This window comes from Diprion similis, chromosome 10, assembly GCF_021155765.1.
Source record: "Diprion similis isolate iyDipSimi1 chromosome 10, iyDipSimi1.1, whole genome shotgun sequence".
Classification (NCBI taxonomy): domain Eukaryota; kingdom Metazoa; phylum Arthropoda; class Insecta; order Hymenoptera; family Diprionidae; genus Diprion; species Diprion similis.
In genome coordinates this window covers 8,247,223-8,270,638 of record NC_060114.1, presented here as the reverse complement: position 1 = coordinate 8,270,638, position 23,416 = coordinate 8,247,223, and the positions used below count along the sequence as shown (strand labels likewise).

General features: G+C 38.9%; 2 protein-coding genes across 5 annotated transcripts in view; one reads left to right on the top strand and one right to left on the bottom strand.

Moving 5' to 3' along the window:
- LOC124411024 (inactive dipeptidyl peptidase 10) overlaps positions 1–14,945 on the top strand; it is a 38,297-nt gene extending 23,352 nt beyond the window's left edge. For 2 of the 4 annotated variants that reach the window (XM_046889844.1, XM_046889845.1), the window contains exons 2-13: positions 4,640–4,862; positions 8,498–8,604; positions 8,841–9,039; positions 9,543–9,617; positions 11,022–11,074; positions 11,471–12,016; positions 12,296–12,614; positions 12,685–12,863; positions 12,941–13,163; positions 13,331–13,775; positions 14,139–14,344; positions 14,670–14,945. In XM_046889844.1, coding sequence (XP_046745800.1) covers positions 4,761–4,862; positions 8,498–8,604; positions 8,841–9,039; positions 9,543–9,617; positions 11,022–11,074; positions 11,471–12,016; positions 12,296–12,614; positions 12,685–12,863; positions 12,941–13,163; positions 13,331–13,775; positions 14,139–14,344; positions 14,670–14,771 — 2,556 coding nt within the window. In that variant the 5' untranslated portion in view covers positions 4,640–4,760 and the 3' untranslated portion in view covers positions 14,772–14,945. Of the gene's footprint in view, positions 1–4,639; positions 4,863–6,416; positions 6,633–8,497; positions 8,605–8,840; positions 9,040–9,542; positions 9,618–11,021; positions 11,075–11,470; positions 12,017–12,295; positions 12,615–12,684; positions 12,864–12,940; positions 13,164–13,330; positions 13,776–14,138; positions 14,345–14,669 lie in introns of those variants that run through there. The other 2 variants (XM_046889846.1, XM_046889847.1) reach the window with 2 other exon arrangements.
- Positions 14,946–21,191: 6,246 nt separating this feature from the next.
- On the bottom strand, positions 21,192–23,213 carry LOC124411025 (meiotic recombination protein W68). The gene is made up of 4 exons (XM_046889848.1): positions 23,013–23,213; positions 22,355–22,911; positions 21,656–22,013; positions 21,192–21,588 (listed from the first exon to the last, which is right to left on the bottom strand). The coding sequence occupies exons 1-4, from the start codon at positions 23,072–23,074 to the stop codon at positions 21,288–21,290; spliced, it is 1,278 nt and encodes a 425-aa protein (XP_046745804.1). The 5' UTR covers positions 23,075–23,213; the 3' UTR covers positions 21,192–21,287.
- Between the last annotated feature and the right edge of the window lie 203 nt (positions 23,214–23,416).

Sequence of the window (23,416 nt, the reverse complement as noted above, 5' to 3'; positions counted from 1 at the left end):
ATGCGGGGTTTGTTTAATTCACTTCGTAAGACTACAGACAGGGACGGAAGGCTAGTGTCGTCGTTCGGTGTATTTGTGTATAAATAGGTTATACCTATATTGATTTATGCCACACGGGGTAAGAAACGCCGTGCTGTCTGTCGCTTTCGCGTCTTTCTTGATCCTCCGGAGCACCAACGTACATATACAGGGGCGGATGAAGGGTGGAAACAGAGGGAAGGACCAAAACAGTCGAGGAAACAAAAAGTGAAATCTGGCCGAAAAACTCGATCGACAGATACAAAGAACAACCGAGTTCAACTAGATTGAAAGATCTTGACCAATATTGCAATACCCAACTTTGCTTTCCTCACCCTCTGAAAAGAAAATATGTGTAGGGAAGGATGGGGCACGACGGTTCCCCTCAAAAATTTGCCCAGGGAATTTTTTTTTTTTATTTTCTGCCAAATTATCGTAAATTTCATGCATGTACTTATTTTTATGCCAATGTGAGATATCTGGGGCAAAATGGACTACTCAAAAAAAAAAAAAATTGGTTCCAGAAATTTTGTTAAATTTTTTTTTCATTGTTGTAAATTTAGAGATTCATCCACTCAGGCTGTTTCAGGCCAATTCTCCATATCCTGGATAAAATGGACCTTAAAAAAACCAAAAAGAAAAAAAAATTGCTACCAACAATTTTTTTCACCCTTTTTTAAAGGGCCGTTGTGTCCCAGAAAAAAAAATCTACATTTTTTTTTCAGAGTTTTGGTATAATTTCGATGAATTTGTTCAAAGTAGAACAAAAACGAATCAATTTTATGGTAAAAGACCAGAAAAGTATGAACCGGCTACGGAACAGAAAAACTAAACAAAGACCAAGAATTGGACTTAAGGAAGATTCTTAAAATTTTTTCGAAAATCTCTATTATCTTCTGAAATTTTTATAGTTTCGTTTTATAACTACTATATATTTCGTAAAATCTGTCATTGCATATATTTGTAAGTATTTAGTAATGTTGGAAGTACAGTAGAGGAAAATATGCGTGTAACGTGCGCAGCGCAAAGCGAAGAAATTGTCGGCGGTTGCCGAACTGGATGCGACTGCCTCCCTCCCGTCGGCCTTTTATCCCCGTTCCGGTTGTTCGTCCCCATCCCGCAGCTTTCATCCCCTTCCCAACTCTTGTTATACGGCCGCCCACCCGGTCTGCCGCACTGCCGCTGACGTAACACACCTCGAACCTCTGACGTCACGGCCAGTGGAGTGAATAGATGTATATACATATACATACATATACATACATATGTATACATTTACATAGTATAGGTATATTATAATATGCTGACGCCGTCGCCGCTGCACCGGCTACACGCCGCGAATCCCAGGCACCTTCCCCCACGACCCCTGCGGCGCGTACGAATAATATAACCACCCCCTTCCCCCCTTCCCTCGGTGTCATCAATTCGTCAAAGTTTAACACCGCATTGATCATGTGATTTTAAAACCAATATCTATCATGTTCCTCTACGTACTTCGAATCGTACTTTTATATACAAGCACAGTATTTGATAATATTCAGGGGCAGGGGGGATAGCGTCCTGAGGCAAAATGGAAACCTGCTGCAAAATAGGATCCTAGAACAAAATGGGATTCCTGGAAGAAAAATGGTAACCTGGGGCAAAACACTTCCACCTCCACTAAAGGAATCGTACACCTTTTATGCACATCTCATTCACGGGTTATAACTTTTTTTTGTCGAAGGATCATTCGGTCCGACGATTCACTTTTCATTTTTTTTTTTTTTTTTTTTTTTTTTTTTTTATTATTATTCTTCTCCCCCGCAAGACAAACGAAAATGTGTAAGCGGACATATTATTGTGTACATGTATTGTATTCTTTCGCGGTGTTTTTCTATTTTTTATTTTTTGTCTTGTTTTTTTTTTTTTTCATTCATTCGATTATTTCCTTCTTTCTTCACTTCCTCGACATCGCTGTTACTTATATACAAGACACGTATACCAACTTACAAATGTGTGATATCTGTAGAGAGAAAACGAGTGAAAAATTGGTAGAAAAAAAGAACAGGATAGATTTAAAGAAAATGCGAATAGAAGAGAAGAGAGGAATATGCGTGGGGAAAGGGTGAATTTGTTTTATCTACGCGAGAGTATTTTGTTGTTTTAGGTTAAGCGAGCGTCCACATATGTATGAATAGATACGTAATGTGTGCTCAACGACGTGGGGCTAAGACAAAACATATTACGTAAGGCGTATCTTCTTTTCACATTTTTTTTTTTTTTCTATTTCGATTCTATTATTTTTGTTTTCTCAACGAGACACAGAGAAATTAATAATAATAGAATGCACACTGTAAGTACTTATAACAAGTTCTCGGACAATAAATCACAATAACGATAATTAATTGTAGTTTAAACAACGGCGAAAGAATTTGACGTATGAAAACATAGGAAAAAAATTGTTGAGATGCAATCACTGTGCATCGATTTGTTGTTTCATAGAATATATCCATACTGATTTTTTTCTCATCACCAGATTGTGTCTGAGTAGTAGGTACACATTGGTACTTACATATGTACAGCATCAACTTATGTGTGTATATATAAATGTGTAAATATCTTCTGCAAATTATATATATACGGTTCTTGCTAATGCAGCTTCCAATAATGAAGAATCGATTGGCAATATAGGTAGATAGGACACGGAACTTGCACTTCGGTTTATACCGTCTGGAGAATTTGCCCGATACTTCATCTGCTCCTTTTTCTTCCGCTTCCTCTTACTTTCCTGTCACGATCATGAGCTAGAACGACGACGAATATGCCGCATCCAAATCAATCTTCATTATCGAAGCTCATCCCCCGAAAACTCACACGTGAAAGTAAATTTTCACCGGCTACTTCCGCATGCTTGCCTTATACAGTATTATACTGCGGATGTGCTTTAGTTAAAAGAGCGTGGCGAGGGAGGAAGGGAGGGAGGGAGGGGAGAAGGTGATGAAAAAATCTGATCCACGCGGACGCAAATATAGGTATGAATAACGTGGGCGATAGAAAATTGACGATATTATACGTGGAACAAGTTTAAAGAAAAATTTCACCCGCCCTGTTTATCATCGTAAAAGATCCCCACGGAGTTTTTAAAGGCCAATCAATGGTTGGTTTGGAACTATAAAACTGATTTTAACCGACGAATTCTACGTATCAAAAAACTATATAACAAATACTCTCTTAGACGGGTAATAAGCAAATAAAAACATTTCCTTCTTCTTCTTATATTTTTCCACTAGAAAGAGAAACGTTTTCCTTGATTTTGTTTTTATATTTATTTTTCCTTGCACATATGCGCTTCTTTCTGATCGACACTAAATCATTTGAAATCACTCCGTTGACCTACACTTAAAACCAGATAAAATCACTCGTCATCGTCTAATGCAAAAGCGTAATAGAAAATTACGAGAATCAATGATACCACAGGAATCCAAATTTGGTTTAAATTTTTTTTATTCCACATACTTGTTCGAACGCACTAGACCAAGCATTAACGAATGCTAACCGCAGGTCACTACACGTCAGTGTATGCTAATATAAACATTTATAAAATTTATATTGTAGCCTGTAGATATTTTACGCCGCGGATATGCTGTATAGGGATACTTAACCAAAGGGACGTAGGGTTTTCTCAATATCGTCAGATATCGTAGGTACTGCGATGTGCGTATACACGGACATTATATGGTCGCATTCGAGAATGGAAGAGGATGGATTTTTTTATGAGCACGTGTCACGAGGCTTTTATTTTATGTTTACGGCGTGGGTGTACGCACATAACACAAGTCGCAACTGTATAGACTAACTGGAATTTCAATTATTTTCTCATCTGATGTTTCGCCACCGGTGAAGAGCAACATTTTGTCACAACAACGCCTTAACTCTCTCTCTCTCTCTCTCTCTTTCTGTCTTTCTCTTTATCTCCATCTAAAAGTAAAAATTAAAACAAATAAAAACAGAGTAAAACGAGAAAACTCGAAAATGTTTTTCAAGCGCTTCGTACCCCTGGTTAAAAAACTCGGGATATCTACTGCTTGACTGTGAGAGAAAGAGAGACAGAGAATGTATAGAGCCCTGGATTTCTGGAGCAAGTCTCAAGCCTCTACTGGCTGCGGGTAGTATTATAAGTTATATACAGCTTCTGTAGGCCTGGACTAATTCTGGGAGAAAATCTATAGAACGATAGATATAGATGTATTCCCACTTACTTCGAATAACCATTGTGAGGATTGGAAACCACAGAGAAAATCATACCCGATATATATACTTCACAGATTTTCTAATCCTCTGATATGTTATTATAGGACATCAAAAACCATTTAAGGGGTAAAAACCACCCCTAAGGTTATCCTTAACAAAATAAGGAATGAAATCCCTGGAAGTAAAAACAGCGCCCATATTAATGTCTTATGGTAGTGAATATTGTAAAATTGATTTTATTCATATATTCGAAAACACATGTGTACGTAATGTTTCTTGATGCACTGCAACATGTCGCAGGAATCTAAAGGAAATCCTCCTTGCGATTGACGAAGAAGACGAAGAGCACTCTATCCATATGTGAAAACCGTTTGTCTCGTTTTGGTTCAAGGTGCAGAGCTGTGGATCGGAGGGCTTCCCCTCGGCCCCAGGAGTGGCCCAGGGGTTACCCTGGGGAGCCGATAACGCGAGCCCTGAACGAAGGTGGCTCGTAACTGAATGAGGCAGACGCTATGAACGCCAGCGTCAACGTCGAGAGGAACTCCTGGCGGCTACCTCCCGACGAGACCGTCCAGGTCGCCGATCCCCGGTCAAAGTCTGCCCAGGTAAAAGAGGTAATCAATCGCCGGCTTTTCTCTTCTCGGTGTTTCGTCGTTATATTCGTTCGTTCACTCGTTACGGTCGTCAGTGTTTCGTATGTTCGGTAAATCCTGGTTCACGCACTCACAGATTGTACTTACATATCAATCAGGGCATGCTCGCACCTCCCACTCACCGTAACCAAGCACTGTTTGACACCAATTGCTCGTGTATGTGCGTGTGTGTTTGTACGTGTCTTTATCTAATCAAGACGATCACTCATACGTCGTTAAAAAAATCGATGATTTGACAGTAAGTTCAGTAGCAGTTCAATTACGATCACCAAGATGAAGAACCTTGAATTGGTCCACTTGGTCTTGAAAAACCGGTTCGAGGATTTGTCCGAGCAACATTTTGGTGGATTTTACTTCGTTTCAAGAGAATTCAAATTCTTAGGAGAAAGATTAAACTGTGATGAGAGCGAATATGAAGAACCCGACAAAAGACTGTTTTACCAACCTTTTGAAAACAATCGAAAATTGCTATCTATTACTGATTAGTGCTCTGAGAACTTGCACGTAAGTTGAAGAGGATCGAGTGAAAAACGACGCAAGAAAGAGATGAGATGAGAAAGAAAAAAGAAACAGATGTTTAAACCAAATTATACAATGACTGAAAGAACTTCTTTGTTTACTGATCATTTTGAGCGAGTTCGTATGGATAAAAGAAAATGACTATAAGAAAGAAGATGAATAATTTGAATGACGATGATTTTGTGAAGTTCAAAAATAAGCAATTCGAAAAATTTGGAACACATAATGTTGAATCACGATGATTATCGATAATACAGGTCTGCGGATTAAAATACGATACAGATACTCCTGAATGGAAAACGGGAAAGCAGATTAAATTGTCAATCAATAATTGCGCTGAATATTAAACAAAAGGTTGTCAAGATGGTATGCAGGGAAGAGAGTATGAGACTGAGGCAAATCCGTCCTCGCGCTGGTCTAATGCACGGAATCGATACTGGCGAACGACACTGCGGATAAACCATAGCGTGGAGCTTTTGGTTGCGAGGGTTTGCGTCGCGGTGAGACCGAGCGTCGAGTGAATAGGAGAAAAAGAAAGTGTCGGTCGTTCAAAACCGGCCAGAGAATATAAAGGGAGTCTTTTGAACAGAGGGTGTAGCCAATACCTCGTTTATAACTGTTTCGAATGATCATCCCGAGGCTGAGGCTTCAGGACCTGCATTTTGCGACAGAGTTGAGGAGTCTTTTCGAGTTTGACGCTTTAACGATCCTTGAAAGCAATTGACGAAAAGAAGTAAATATCACAGCTCTTCCTTATCTCACCTTTTGATCCTTTTGTCACTCTGGTATAGTTCTATATTCAAACGTGGCGCAAATTCATTCCTGGGATAATCGACTGGTGCAGACTAGGTTGCCTCGTGGATCTAGTCGTGGTGGAGTTCCTCGCAGGCACACGACGCAAATTCGTAACTCGATTACCACCTGGCAGCAACAGCGTCCTCCTACTTCTCCTTCTCCTCCTCCTCCTACACTCCCATTCTCGTGGGTGGGACGAGCAAATAAACACCAGTCCAGTTTAGCTGCAGACCACAGCGTAGTCACAGACCAGACTGACAGAATCGCGTCCTCGATCGCCAAAGTGAGGGTGAAAAAGTTTCCCTTTTTCCGTTGGAAAGCCAAACATAGCATCACCTCTGTACTTCAGAAGTCACGCCATATTCATATCCGTCGTTGGCTTGCAGAATGGCCTTTTGCAACGCCGTCTGCAACTGGGTAGGTAAGAGGCTGATTTTTGTAAATATCAATTGACCTTCTCCGATTTCGATTGGTCTCTTATTCGGTATTCTAGAGAATGTTAGGCGTGTTTGTTTAGTTTGTCAGGTGTGACCTTGCAGCGTACGGTTTCCAACTGGAGGTGTCAATCCGCCCAGCTTTGTATATATGTCTGTCATGATCTGATTAGAATTAACAAGAGGAAAAAGTATCTTAGCTTGTCACGAAAATCAAGTTTGTGAGTGAGGATCATTTTTTTTTTTTTTTCTTTCTTTTTTTTCATTTAGAAAATCCAATAGTCGGAGTGAAATTTTAGTTCAGAATAAAGGAGATTGAGAACAATAATAAGGAGAAAGAGAAATATAATAAGAATATCGTGAGCAGAAAACACTGGTATGGCATGGCAGAAGTGAAAAATAAATTTAAAAAAAAGAGGTTGAAGGAGGGTGCAATATTTAAAGGGTGATAAACAAGTCGTTGGAAAACGATTACCGCGTCTGATGCTGGCCAATCAGAGATCGTTACTTCCAGAGGAAGTCAATCATTTGTCAATTTGTAACTTCGATTCAAGGTTCAAGTCACTGTGTGTGTATGTGCGTGTGTGTATACATATATATATATATATTCGTGTAAAAGATGAGCTTGAGAAATAAAACGCGAAGATATGATTTCAGCGTGTGCCACAAGAAAAGCGGCATGCCAGATCTTCATCAGTGAACTTGAACGTTTTTCTTAATTCCGTTCTTGATTTTTTGTCTCGTCCTTCGATTTTGCTTCGTTTCCTTCTTGACGACTCACGAGCATCAATCACACCGACGACAAGGGTGAGATTTGATGCCTAATATTTTGACTTTGCCAATCTGCGGGCTGTCGGTAATTGACATTATTTTTCTAGACCCGACGATAATAGTGAGAACGGTTTCGTTCGAGCCTTGAAATAAAGAATTCGACTTCAACGTTCGAGGCGTCTTAAAATATTTTTAGAACTATTCAACGTATACATCTCGCTGAATAAACATCGTCGTAGAACAGTACCAGAGCCAACTCTATCAACTGCGTATACTGTGGCTACCGTAAAGACGTTTTTTTTTTTTTTTTTTTTTTTAACTTAACGACCGAGTAGTGAGGTTTACAATTCGCGTCGATCAAAGATTTCGCGTGGTATCAATACCGGGAAAAAAATATATACGTATAATAATAATAATAAATAGTACAAATTAGAGCAACGCGATTGGAAATAAGAAAACAACGTGTACAATACCCGTCAGTTACTTCGTAGAACGGAATAAACAAAAAAAAAAAACAAAAAAAGCGCGTTTCGCACTCTTTCCCACCACCGAAGCTCATTGTAGAGTATCTCCAGATGTACCCACCGACCACTAACGTCAGTTTTGAACCAACATTCGGTTCTATCGTATCGTGAACACGCGTTGTTGGCGTTTTTCAATTGACTTGTTAAAGTTAGTGTTCATACATCGTCTGATCATCAAAGCGAATGAACAATATTTGAACTTGAGACAGTGAGAAAATTGTTGCTAAACTGAATTAACCAGAGTACATATATATATATATATATATCACCCTCGACACAAGCACGAAAAATGCATGGAACGAGTTCTTAGGATGTCTGCACCTTGAGAAAACTTCTACTAGGATGGTAATGATAATCCGTGTTTCGACTTTGGCGGGAATATTTCACTCACGTTGGTAGAACTCCGCGTCGTTTTCGTTCGATATCTGCATGCTCGATGCCTAGCAAAGCTTTAACTCGATCTTGAGCTCCTCGTGGACCGTCCGAAGCCGGACAGTCCCGGGGTGAAGATATTACGCCTTTTTCTTCCTCTAGGAATCTGACCATGTTTCAGGACCTGACTTACGCCGAGGGTGGGCACAACTGGAGGAGCATCGTTTTCTCTCTTCTGGTTATCGGCTTCGTCATAGCAGGCATCGTAACCGCCATTTACCTCCTCGGGTGAGCCAAATAGACCTTGTAATTCCATGTGTTAGAAAATTATCAAGGCGGTGGTGTTGAATCACGCATTCAGTTTTAAAGCCACAATGCGAAGAGAGTGTTCGTTGGTCTTGGAAGACCATTGGCAGAAGTTTTAACGGAAGAATCAAGACTTCTGATAACCAATTCTAGACTCTCGTCACTCCGCGATGGTATAATTGAGTTTTTTTTCTTCTTCTTCTTCTTAAACAAACTAGGTACGTTGACGAGCTTCTCTACTGGAGCGGGAAGCGTTTGACACTAGAAGAGTGCCTGCGTGGTGATCTGACGCCACACCGTCTACCGCCAGCCTGGTTGTCGCACGACAAGTTTGTCTTCCAAGCGGACGACGGTTCCCTGGCGCTTCTGGACACCTCAAACAACTCCGTGTCGCTATTGGTCTCAAATCACACCCTCGTAAGTTAGGTTAGGATTTCTACACGCGGTCGTTCGGTATATCCCGGGATACAGGCACATGTGTAAAGGGTTTGCGGTTGCCAAAAAACCGAGAACTCATGCCACGTGCCAACACGCTATCCCACATGCCGAGGACCTTATACCAGGGCCAGCTCAAACTCTCGGAGCATCATCGATCCGCGCGGTGATCACCGGGGTGCGGCGCCCTCGGCACCGCTCCAGTCCGCTCCGCACCTCGGTGCGCTTTTCGGCAGAAACACAGATACACACTCGTTTACATTTCATGTATGTAAATGTATTTCGGTAAGGACGTTAAATCGAAAAGAAAAGTCAAGTGTAGTCGTAGTATCCAGATTAACGTTTTCTTGTGATTGCTTCCGCGGAGTTTCGCGAGTGTAATTAAAGCACACAGCATTCAACCCCCTCCCACCCCCATTATTCCCCTGCCCCACCAAAACAACATTAATATTTTCCGATTTGCATTCTATCTTGACCAATTCCAGAGGCAGCTCAATGTCCAAGGCTACCAGTGCAGCTCTGACCTTCGTTATGTGCTGTTCAAGCACAATGTCAAACCGGTGAGTAAACTGATGAAATTAAAAATCCCGCTATCGTTATCGGTATTAATTTTAGACCAACGGGGGAAGGTAGTCAGAATAATTAATTTATACGAGTTCGTCTAGCATTGCGCATATGCGCCATTCCATCTTTCCAACCATGTATAACATCGACTGCAGGTTGGTGCAATATATTAAACGCCTCCTGCCCATATACCTATCCGGACTGAGAGGTGGGTAGGTACCACGTTCAATCGAGCGTGATAAATACATATACTCTATATACGGGGCTCAGGTTATATAATAGTTTGAGAAAAGTTTCGCGTTAGTCCTCCGCTCTCCTCTACCACCGATAACCCACGGTAGGCACTCTGCTTATACCGCGGGTTTGCTAATTTTTGCTCACTTTTTTATTATTCCCATTCATTTACCTTTTTTTTTTTTTTTTGCCTCCACCCCGGTTTGTTTTTTTAGTTTTGTTTATTGGATTTCTTTTCTCTCACTCTCTCTCTTTCTCTCTTCCTGCTCGGTAAAAAAAAAAGTTAGGCGGTTCCGCGCTAATTAAAAGCGGAACTTTTAATTCTATATTTTTAGAAACTAATACCCCGCAAATCTTCTCTCTCTCTTTTTACCTCTTTCTCTCTCTCTCTCTCTTACTCGCTTGCTGCTGAAGTCTGGCTCCCGAAAAATTGATTGCCCGCTTCTTCTAACAGCTCCTGATCACGCGAGCGGGAAAGAATACTCATCAACCTCTGAGCGTATAGATGTATACATAATGCATATACTGTATATATAATATGTGTATAATGAACCTACGCAGAAGAGTCGGGAATAAATATATGAATCACAGTATTTTGGAAATTTTTGATTATCGTAACGTGAACTTCATCAATACTTTATTCAAAAAAGTTGACTAAAAAAATGTTTTTCCCTTCTGGCTTTCGCTTGTCTTATAAATGATCTGAGTTGGAAACCTACACCCTGAGCTATCGGAAGGGTTGACTACTGATAAAGAGAAAGAAAACGAAAAGGGAAGAGAGAGAGAGAGAGAAAGAATGAGAGTTTGTTTTCCTTCCAAAGTGTTCGATTAATTTGTTGGCCATTGACTCGGGGGCGAAGTGTAGTAGTAGGTATATATAACCACGTATCCTTAGATAACGTGACCTCCGTTCCCGAGTAAACAGATGTTGATGATGCGTTACATAGAGGCACAGACGTAGGTATGGGTATTCGTATGATGGGCGGAGTTCAAAGAAATATTATGAAGAATTATAAAGATGATTCAGATCATTCAGCGAAATAGAGCATGAAAATGTTTATTGCGAATTTGTTTATACCCATCGAGGTTTGTTTGAACTAATGCCGTCTTTTCACTACCCAGCCTTGCTCTTCTTTCTTTACTGATTTTAATTTTCGTTCCCGCAGGTCTTTCGACACAGCTTCACCGCACATTACACCGTTTACGACGTCACCAACGAGTGAGTAACTCAGCGATAATTAAATTTATAGCTTCACTTTACACCACACTTTTCAACACCATGTTCTATTCACTCGGATTTTCTCCAAGGCAACTATTACCAGTCTTTTTCCTCAGTTTTTTCAAGTTATTTTTCGTCGTATCAATTTTCTTCTCCATCTCCCCAACTCACAGTATTCGTTAATACTGTCTTCAACTTTTTACTCATTTTCAACACTTGCTATGATATTCATTTCATTTTATTCATGGAAAATCTGACCATTTTCATGTTATTCTTCTTCTACCTTTAAATTAACGAAAATATGCTTTACAAAGATGATTTCTTCTTCTCACTTCTTGAATAAGAATATCTCGAAATGCAAAACACTAACCTCGACTTTTCAATCCATCGCTCCAGCCACCACACGCCTTTACGTCTCCACGCGTCACCAAGGGTGCAGCAAACGAGGTTGCAGTTCGCAGCTTGGCTCGGTAACACGACATCATTGTTGATGATATCGGACAACGACATATACTTAAGAGCGACGCCGTCGGCCGGTGAGGACACACGTCTGACGGACACTGGGATACCTGGTGTTGTCTACAACGGAGTGCCGGACTGGCTCTACCAGGAAGAGGTGCTGCCGAGGTCAGAAGTTGTCTGGCCGAGCCCGAGCGGCTCTCACATTCTCTTCGCATCGTTCAATGACACCAGGGTATCGGCTTTCCAATTTCCCTGGTTTGGAACTCCCGTTGGTCAGGACGGTTCTGACGCCGGCCCCCTCTCATCGTCCAGACAAAGGACTTTCCCTCCCTCGAGATCTGTCCGGTATCCGACGCCTGGATCGCCCAATCCTGAAGTCGACCTGTGGCTCGTCGACCTCGCCAACGCGACTGCCATGAACGCTACCAACACCACAGTCGCCAAAACGAGGCTGAAGCCTCCACCGATCTTTGACGGACAGTAAGCATTAGAGTGATGATGAGGTTGAAGTTGATAAGATTCATTTAAGGGGTACCATTTGTGGGCGAAAAGGTGAATCGATCGTTTTGAAGATACTCTTCAGGGTTTCAAAACAGTTTCACATGCGTCCAAAACCCTCTAGTCCAGAAATCACTAAAGAACAAATGACGTCTCTTGATCTTGAAAAGTGTTTGACCAGTTTGAGAGGGTCAAAGATATGTTCTAGAGGCAGTTCTGCCGTTTTTCCGTCAATTTGTCGACCATCAATATAAATTACAGGGAATACTACCTCATATCGGCTGGTTGGGTGGGGAACGACGCGACGCAAATATCTGTAGTATGGATGACGCGGTCCCAGAACCTCTCAGTAGTCTCGGGATGTCACGCACCGAATTGGAACTGCGAGGAGACGCACTCAGAGCGAGCACCGGAAGGGCAGTGGTTAGACGCCCAACCACATCCGGTTTTCGCCCCGGATGGTGACAGCTTCTTGCTCCTAGCCTCTGTTCAGGAGGGCAGTCAGGAACACTTCACACACATTAAACACGTGACTTTGACCCAGCAGAGGATAGCAGTTATATCCCACGGCCGTTACGAGGTGCGTATGGGGTCACTCGGCTTTGCCATTCGCCGAATCCTCAACTTCTTGCCCGTGCAACTTGTTTTAGGTCAGCCAAATCCTCGCCTGGGACACTCAGGCTCATCTTGTCTACTACCTGGGAACGCGAGAGCGAAGGCCAGGTCAAAGGCATCTTTACGTTGTTCAGGACCCGACAACGGAAGAACCAAGGCGATTGGAACCGTTGTGCGTGACATGCGACCTCGGCGGTGTTTTGTGGAGCAGTAGGTGAGTCAAGGAAGACCTAGAAGAGCCTGTCTTGGACATTTTCCTGAGTGTATTAATCTAATTTCTCGTTTTATCAGAGTTTACTACACCAATTGCACACACTTCGGAGGCTCCGTTAGCCCATTCTCAGAGAGCGGTGGCCAGGGGTTTTACGTCCTGCACTGCGAGGGTCCCGGGCTTCCATTGGCCGGTGTTCACTCGGTCATAACCCACAAAATGGTCAGGGTGCTTTACGACGCCAGGGTACAACGGGCAGATAAGCTTTCACAACTCGCGCTGCCAACACGTAAGAGTTTCGAGGTTAGTTGTGCGTACGTAACTAATCAGGCAACTAGTTGTTCGCAGTTCGTTTTAAACGCGTTTCGAATACTGATCTCAATCACTGAAGAGTTTCTGATGGTTCTATCATCCATACCTAATCATCCATGTGGCGGTTGAAAATAAGCAATCCTCTTTTCTCTGTTCAGATCCCACTTCCCCAAGGCTGGAAAGCGCAGGTCCAGTTGCTGCTGCCTCCATCATGGCGAGAGGAGCTTCGGGACGCAGCATTTCCTGTGTTGGTGGAAGTGAATGGTCGACCAGGTAGCGAGGCGGTGACCGATAGGTTCGGTATAGACTGGGGGACGTACATGTCCAGCCACAACGACGTGGTCTACGTTAGACTCGATGTCCGGGGTGCCAGGGGTCAAGGAAAGCGAGCCTTATTCAGGAGGATCGGTGGCGTTGAGGTCCAGGACCAGCTCACCGTCCTCAGGCACCTTCTCGACACCTTCAAGTATCTCGATGAGACCAGAGTCGGAGTCTGGGGCTGGGGTTATGGCGGATATGTAACTGCCATGGTCCTTGGTAGCCAGCAAAACGTGTTCAAATGCGGAGTCGCGGTTAGCCCTATCGCCGACTGGCTTTACTACAGTGAGTTCATACCCTGAAAACAGCGCTAAATTGACAGAGAAGAACATTAGAAAAAATATTCCCCACTTTGAAGTGACTGGTATCCATGCTTGAAACAGAGTTTCACCCTTTTTATTACCATAAATCATCTCTCGATTCACCCTGGATTGAGTTAGCGTCACTTTAAAATCGATCACACTGGTTTTTTGTAGTTTTTAGCTTGGTTTGACTTGTATTGACAACGAAGGACCACAGGAAAAGTCCTGTTTATCGTAAACTGACTCGGTTTCATGTCTGGGAAAGCGTTGCACTGTGTCGATCAATAAATAACAATGTTAAATTCATAACTGAACAATGTGGACCACTGATTCCGGTCCTTTTCAGATTCCGCTTTTACGGAACGAGTCCTTGGCGCACCTTCCGAAAATTACAAAGGTTACGTCGAGGCTGATCTCACTCAGAGGGCCCGACTGGTCCCGAGTCACAGTCTCTACCTTCTCCATGGTTTGGCTGACCTCACTGCTCCTTACACACACGGCGTTGCATTTGCTAAAGCTTTGTCAGAGGCTGGAGTGATCTTCAGGTATCAGGTGAGCAAACTTTTTGCTGTTTTTTTTTTATCTTTTCACGCAGTTTTACTCGACGATTTATATGTATGTACACAGGAGATGTCCTGGGAAAAAAATTATCACCAGAGCATGATTCGGGTTTATCTTCTTCATTTCACCACCTTCGAATGTTTGTTAATCCGTTTCACGATGTTGACAATAATTTTCACGTTGCTCCGTGTGTTCATAATGATTTTATCCAACTTCTTCATCGTCTGCATTTTTATTAGACATTGTCTTTTACGCCGATTTCATTCTCTGAATCTTTTTATTTATCGAATGCTTAATAATCAGAGGTGAATTTCAGAGTTACGCGGATGAGGATCACGACTTGACGGGAGTAATCGAGCACGCCTACCGTTCCATGGAGGACTTTCTCGCCGAGTGCCTCACCCTGGATCCCTCCTAGTGCCTGAGGTTAATTACCCTCTTTACAAGGTGGCGTACGAAGAAAAGGCCTACCTGCCTACCTAAGTCATAGAGCTGTATTAGCCAAATACCCGGAGGCTAATAGCTAGCATATACATGTATGTATATATACATATATATATAATATCTATACAGCTGCGAGTAAAGCAACGACGAAAAGGAAAAATAAGTGAGAGAGAAAGTGTTTCTTTTTTTTCTTTTTTTTTTTTTAATTATATACCTTTTCCATCTCTTTCTCTCTTTCTATATCTCCCGCTTCGGCACTAAACTATTGAACCTCCGCGACCCGTCGACAGATTTCATTCGTAATGGTAAATTCCCCGGAAATTAAACTAATTGTTGAACGAAAGAGAATAGGAAATATGAAGTCGCGAGTGATTATTAAAACGAACGATCTTAAGGATCGGTCTAACCACTCTATACATGATAAATAATGCATTAGATTGTTCTTACGAGATAACAAATTATTATGTAATAAAATTGCAAATATTTCCATTTCACATTATTTGTATCCTCGAGGCATATTATAATATGGCAATTCGTATATACGTACAAATATGCATTAAATTGAATATATATATGTAGGTATATACGGGGTTGTATAATATCTGTAAAGCCGAATCGGCATTCGTATTATATCTAAGATATACCTTATATGTAATTATTAAACTTGAAAGCTGTTATTCACTGAATCGACATCGCTGTCCCATCCTGTTTCTGCAGCTCTCAATTATCCCCGAAATGTATAATATACGTCTGAATTTTAAGCAAAGCAAAAGGAAAAACAAGGACAGACAGCAAAGAAAGCTAAAGTTAAAAATAAGGAAAAAATTTTCATCGGTCGGCGTCGTCAATTTTACCTTCGTATAAAAATTAAAAATCCTCATCTCCTCTAACTGGTCATTATCATTATGATTATTGTTATTATTATTATTACTATTATTATTAGTATTATCATTACGTAGGTATATACATATATATATATATATATAATGTAAGAAAAACTGTGTTGTATAGCTTCGCGCCTATATAGTCTGTATATGTACAGTAATGTTATATATTATTATTACAATAAAAATTCCACGTAGGGTCTAATGCATAGTGTATAAATAATTGTAAAAAAAAACAACAGGAAAGCAACAAAGAAAAAATCACAAGACAAAGAACAATTAATATTAAAACAATACGTATAATATGTATGTATTTTTATGTACGTATATATATATATATATGTATACACACACAATGCGTAGTATATACGTATTTATAAATACATACAGGATGTCTGTAAATTCTTATTTTTATTTTCCTTGAATCGACTTCTCAGGAGAAGAAAGCGAACTTACACGTGAATATAAAATTTTTATTATTTTGACCTATAAATTCGTCCGTTAACACCCGTGTAACTTGTCATAATTTTTTTTCAATACTTGGGTTCTAATTTCCCTTATTTCTGCTGATTCTGTTTTTTTTTTGTTTTTTTTTTTTGTTTTTTCCATCAGTTTGTTCGTGTCCAAAACTTTTGGGCTACTCTATATACAGTTTTTCGAATTATCACGATTTGAAAAACAGTTTCCTTTACCCTCAGGAACTCAACCGGATGTTGCAAATAGTGAAATCTTCCCATCCCTTACATCCTGCGTCCCTTTTTCTTTAACGAGTTCGCGACAACCGTTGTATTGAATCCGAGTCGACAAACGTCTTGAAGCGTCTTCGATACTGGTTTTTGATCAAAAAAAAATTTTTATCCTTCATCATTTTTATCTGTAGACTGCCATATTTGTCAGAATGACTTTCAATAGTCTTTTTTCTTCAGTCTCAATATTTTTTCGTCATTGGTATTACCAATTTTTTTATTTATCTTCAACTTTTCAAGACACTTTCCAGATACTTGAATCCCGAAAAAATATTTCTTCTGAATGATTTTTATTCATCATTATCGATTATATTGCGTGTATTTTTTCTTTGTTTCATTTTTTGGGTCTAGATAGAAAAAAAAAACTATCGAAATACAACGTTGCGATTATTTAAAAAAATTATTTCTTCGTCTTCGTATCTACAAAGTCCGTTTCTTCAACTTTTCAACCTTCTTCTTTTCTATACGTTTCGTAATGCCTCAAATTCTGTTTTTCTTCCTTACTTCTCAAGATTTTATCTTCTTTCAATTCTTCGATGTTTTTTCACCTTCTCTTTCGGGCGGGATAAGCGGCAACGCCACGCTGTAACGCTGCTTTCATAACATGTAATTATTGTATACACACAAATAATAATTGAAATTGTAAGCAGCCTCTACATAATTATGCCGACAATCAAGGCTAGTGCAACTAATCAAACAATAAATAAAAACTAGCTGAGGAGAATTAAATTTAGAAAAAAAAAAAAAAAAAAAGAAAAAGAAAAAAATAAACATATTAAATTAAATAGCAAATATTGAATAAACTTGACGAGAGAAAGAGATATATACATATATATATAATATATATGTATATATAAAAAATATATACATACATACTACAGCAGTTATATATTCTTGTCAAAAGCGAAGTTAGTATAATACTTGAAACGATTAAAATCCATGTATTATTAATTGTTTACGAATTGTTGTGTCTAGATAAATGCAAATTTTCAAATTTGTTTCCTTACTTCTTGCTTCGGCTGTTTATCATGAAATCTAGTGTATATAGTACTTAAAAATATCGTGTCTATCGTGAGTGACGAAAGAATCGGGGTAAAAAAAAAAAAAAAAAAAAAAAAATCAGCCACGAAACTAAGACAGAATTAACAAAACGATGCGAATGATGGTTGAAAGTATGGAATCGAAAACGAACAAAGAATGCGATATTAATTGAAAACCAAGTTAAGGACGATAAATTTCAAGGTGAACAACGAACAAGAACTTCAAAATTAATCAAGATATCCAACGTGCGTTAAAAAATTTGAGTACTAGTTTGAAACTGTTATAATTTATGTACAAAATTTTCACCAAATTATTGTCACATTATTAACAACAACAAAAAAAGACAATTTTTTAAAAAGTGTATAGAAGCGCTTGTATAACGTGAATCAGCTATGTGCATGAGAGCTACGAGCGGTATAGGATTAATTATGATTAATTGATAAATACAAAGATAAAAAAAATAAAATAAAAAAAAAAAATACCCTCCAATACAAAGGAAGAAAAAACGAAGGAAATTCCGGACGGACGCGCGAACCGAATCAAAGTCAATAATTTCAATCATTCGTAACGGCATAATGCAAACGACGAAATTAGCAGTAAGAAAAAATTTCAAATTGTGATCCAATGCCAACAAACTGTCATAGTAAAATGTAAACAACAATAATTTCGTCAGCATAATAATAATGATAATAATTTTAACGCTCGAAATTTTCACAAAAATAGATAGATAGATATTATTATTAATATTGTTATGCTTATCATTATTATTATTCTTATTATTATTATTACTTGTTTATTTATGTTTATTATTATCGTTGTTGTTGTTGTTGTTGTTGTTATTATCGTTGTACATAGATGTATAATGTTAAACTGATTATTGCCTTATTATATTACCTGTTCATATATAATACATATTACACGTACATTAAATAAACATTGAAAAAAAAAAAAAAACAAAAAAAAACACAGAAGTCCGGAATGACCGCGTGAGTCCGGATATCGAGGTATAAATTCGATTTATATTGGTTAAATAGCGTTGAGATGATAATTCGGAGCTGAAAAAGCGACGAAGGATAAAATATCGAAAAAAAAGAATTGAGAAAGACGCAAAGGGTAGGAATATAGAGAGGGAAAGAAAGAAAAAAAAAATTAAAGGTTATTATATTCTCGCCTTTGAACTGAAGCCTGAATTCCCCAGAAGCAACTACAATCAATTATTAACTATAACTATTATCACAACAAATTGACTATTAATTAATCAATCAATTAATTAATCCATTAGTTAACAATATGAATGTAGATATTGACTAACGTTAATAATAAGAACGATAATAATAATTATAATATTCATGTGATAACCATGAGAAATTCAATAATAATAATGATGATAATGATGATGATGATTATAATAGTAATAATAATAATGCTAATAATAATGATGATAAAATTCAATAAATTATTACAATACCGTTAATCAATAATCAATAATGATAATGATGAAAATGATATTATTGATAAAGAATATTGAGTTATTGAAGAACATAAAAGGAGAAATAAAAAACAAGAAAGAATCTTTGTAGCAGCGCATAGAATTGGTTTACTGTAATAACATATTATATACGTAAATATATATATATATATATATATATATACATATATATGTATATGTATATCTTTATGATAGCTGTTGGTGAAATGTGTTTCCTTTGCTAGGCTATATACATATATATGTATACATGTATACATGCATATGATGGAATAATGAATAATAATAATAGTAATAACATTAATCATAATAATAATTAAAGCTCCGATTTTTGAAAAAAATCGGCCTACTTCCAGTTTAAGGATACCTACTATTAATATTGTTTAAAAAGAAATTGTATCCACGGAATCGGTAGACGATAATGTATCAATATTTCCGGGTTTATACATACATATATGTATGTAACGAATTTTATCATCGTATGAGATAAAAGTAAAGGAAGATTACTTTTGAAGCACTCGAAGCAAGGTTGATGAAATAAAAAAAAAATAAAAAAAAAAAAACAACCATAAATGCTTAGTGCAATTTTAATTATTGTTTGCTGTCACGATGCAGAATCAATTAAAACAAACTATTATGCTTCCACCGATTTGAAATTCCACATTTTATTCACCGTTGTATCAAAATTTATTCACAGTTTTTCATACTGCTCTTCTAAAACTTTGTAATAAGTGTGAAAATGTAACGATGTATGTATATATTCATACCAAGCGTGGAAGAAAAAAACAGCAACAAATAATTTGTGAGTATATGCATACCGATTCCGTCGATCGTTATGTATACTATACATACATATATACATACAAGTATTGAATAATATGTATATATGTATATTCTATACTACATATATAATAAATTATATGATAGTTAACTACGTATAATGAAAAAAGAAGAGAAAAAAATAGAGAAGAAGAGAGAGAGAAAAAAAAAATAAAAGAAGAAATTTCGTGTAATACGCCCAACAGGATAATCAATATAATCGTGTTATTATTCTGCGTTTTTTAATATCAGCGATACTCGCCTAACGTACGTATGCAGCACGAAAGCTGCGTCGACAAAAAATTGTTTTCAATAAACTGTTACATTACCTGAAAAATAAGCACAACTCACTTTGATCATCCCTCCCACTCTCGTTCGTAGATTGTATGTGACAAACAAAGAGAGACACGCAAGAAAAGCTGGATCGAAAAAAGTTACCATCGGTATATTACCGACAGATCTACAAAGTCGATAAAACAGTACGAGGATCTCTATTTCTCGATTGGTATTTGTTCGAGTCGATGTCGATCGATTTTTAAAATCGATTCTGCTCTTCAATATTTTTCTGTCAGTAATCATCGGCACGTCAAAATCAACCGAATACAGGTTATTTATTCTTTAGTCATATTAAATACTTTCATTTTTATGATTGTATCTTACTAATTATCAACGCATTGACGATATCGTCCTAAATAAAATATATTCCGATATTATATGCGTACCTTAGTGGAAATAGTACTTTTTAGTGAATACAAATTCTGTTTAGATTTTATGCCGAAATTTTTCTGAAACTAGGTTAGTCCGCCTAAAACCCATTACATACAAGGGAATAAACACAAATAAGCAATGCGTTCACCGCGAGATACAAAGAGGAACGGTATATACAGAGAACCGGGTATAAAGAAAAGGAAAATCTTCCGTCGTAGAAAAAAAACAAAGAGGCTCACCTCGAAGATAAACAAGAAAAAAGCATCATACTTCAGGATGATTTGCAGAGAGAAACGAAATCGTCGACTAAATCGTCGGTGAGGATAAGAATTTCAATTTTTCATACCATTAAGTGAAAATGATCTAATTTTTGAGCACGTGTATCTTTGTTGGTTTCTTACCTTCAGGAACCAGCTTCGAAATATCGAGAAAATTCTGCTGGCTGAGCGACTCCTTCCCCGTCTTCGATCATCAGCCTCGGTTCAAAGCCTTTCGAGTGTTATTTACTTGGGTACTTTTAGGAAAATACCCCAGCTCATTGTTCTGGACGACAATGAAGATTCCGAGGGTCCTCGAACTTATCCTCAGAGGCACCAAGTGCTTTAAGAAATTTAACAAACACTTAAAGACAGAAAATCCTTCTTTCCGTTGTGGCCTTATATTGTGTGAAAGAACTGTTGTATACTTGATCCATTGTTGACGTCCTTTAAAACGCGCCAAGGCTGTATATTTTATTTCCTCTTATAGTAATTATGAACAAAAACCCGTTGTAATGAAATTTGTTCATAACTGAATACTAGTAAGTATTATAGATAATTTTCGGTAGAAATTTTACTACTAAGATAGACGGTGGTGAGAAATCGGTTTGAGAGACCAGCGACAGCTTCGATGTCGACTTTTCCAGCTTGCAGTAGCTGAAGCTGGTCCAAAATCGTCTCATCGACGTATCCACGGCTCTTGAGCCCGGCTATTTTGGCTTTATCCGAGGCAACGAGAGGCTTGGAGGAGAGACCAAGGGCGGAGAACTCAGATGGATGGATCCCAATCCATCGAGCATCGGGGAAAGCTAGTTGCCGATCTTCCCGCGATCGAGTAGCTGATCCAAATCTTCAAGGGGGTAAGAAATTGGAGGAGTAATTGAAAGGGAAAAGGGACCAGAGGAGTCTTGACAAACCTGTAAATGCACATGATCTCAATCCCGAACGGATCGGCGTCGACGAGAACGTAAACCGGAAGCTTGAGCTTGTTGCCAAGGAAGTTGACCAGCATCCTCGTGTTGACGTCCGGGTAACCCTTTCCGGTAACTAGAATGCAATTTAGGTACTGTGTGCATTCTTCGCCGATGAGTCTTTGGAACACGGCGTCCTTCTCGACCACCAAAACGTATCTGGCCGAGGTTCGAGCCGATGTGACTCGGTTGACGTTCTGCGGTATTAGAACACCACCCGCAACTTCACAGCTGACCAAATCTTCTTTTGAGAAAGTCAAACTCAAGTCACCGTATACCAAACCCTTACTCGTCGCGGTAAAACCTAATCAGGATTTGAAATATGTGATGGGAATTTAAGTCAGAGGTACGAATAATGGAAATTTGGAAGGTTGATGAATTATTAATTATGCGTCATGAGGATTATGAAGAAGTAGTTGAAGAGGTTCAAGAGAGTAAATCAGACTATGGAAAATATTGAAAATGAGAAATTGAAGAGGAACACGAGGACCAGTTTAAAGATTACAAGAAATGTCATCAAAATCGGAAAAGGAGATACATGTAAGACCTGTTGAAAGAATATGAAAAGTGAAATAAAAAAATCACAAAAGGATGCGAAGAAGATGAAAAATAAGCTGAAAAACATAGAAAATGCATGAATCTCACCCAATTCCCATGGTGAGCATTCTAGAAGGCTGGCAACATGGTTGACGGCGGTATCGAGGATTCGTTGGTTCTTAGCGAGTCCAGCAGAGTTGCGTTCGGATTGAAGTTCGTAGTAGAGGGATCGCCGAGTTTTGCTGGTACGGTTAATAAGCATTTTATGAACATAGGACATAAGAGTGACGAGAAGAGCGAGGTTCTTTCTGCTATTCTTTCGCCTGAAATCCACAGTTATCGATCTGCTAGCGTCAGGATCCTTTTCTGATTCCAAATCCTTATTCACAGGATTTTGCGCGATGTCATTCGGCGGAGTTTCTTCGTCATCAACGATCCAACTCAACGATTTCGAGCTATCGAATGAGGTCAACAGATCCAAAGCACAATCGTTCAGGTTTCGAGCGTCGGTTTGTCTGTCTCGAAATTGTCCAACGCTATCCTCAAGTTCAGCTATTCTACCGCCTTTTCTTGCCTCCTTGTAAGTCAGCTTGGGAAAAGTTCTCGAACTTATTTCCTCGATCAATTTCAAGGTGAGTTCCTCTATTCGATGGATCGTTAGGTTCCTGGTGGTAATTGATATAAACCGTTCATTCAAAATTTGAACCCAATTATACGACTTTTCTTTGTTTTCCCCCCTGTTTCTCTTTACCCCAGAATTTCTTACCTGACTCCATCGTCGCTGACCTCTGGTATCTCGACAAACTTTTCCTCCGATCGGAAAGTCATATTCCTTAATATGATCGTCTTTATTGCTTGTATAACAGAGTGATATCGGTTTTAGGATGAAGCTAACTTGAGTTGCGGAGCGAGTTTATTACTTTTGTTCTTATCGTCTTCCTTTCTCTTCAACTCATCGATTACCAAAACTGGAACAAGAAAAAAATAAACTGACCCTTACCTACTGTGATAAATTAATTAGAAGCATGTTCATAAGATACATGCACAGGTGATTCCCTCGACAATAAATTATCGACTGCTACGCAGTCATGTATGCATATTGCATCAACCATCGGTCTCTTACTGAACACCAACAAGCAGCGCGGTCGGTCACTAGTTACCATTCGCCGG

Excerpts from the sequence above, each read along its gene's own strand:
- LOC124411025 (XM_046889848.1), bottom strand. The coding sequence starts at position 23,074 with ATGACTTTCCGATCGGAGGAAAAGTTTGTCGAGATACCAGAGGTCAGC. Across the intron at positions 22,912-23,012 it reads GTCAGCGACGATGGAGTCAG|GAACCTAACGATCCATCGAA; the intron begins GTAAGAAATTCT and ends AATTACCACCAG. Across the intron at positions 21,589-21,655 it reads GAGATCATGTGCATTTACAG|ATTTGGATCAGCTACTCGAT; the intron begins GTTTGTCAAGAC and ends ACCCCCTTGAAG.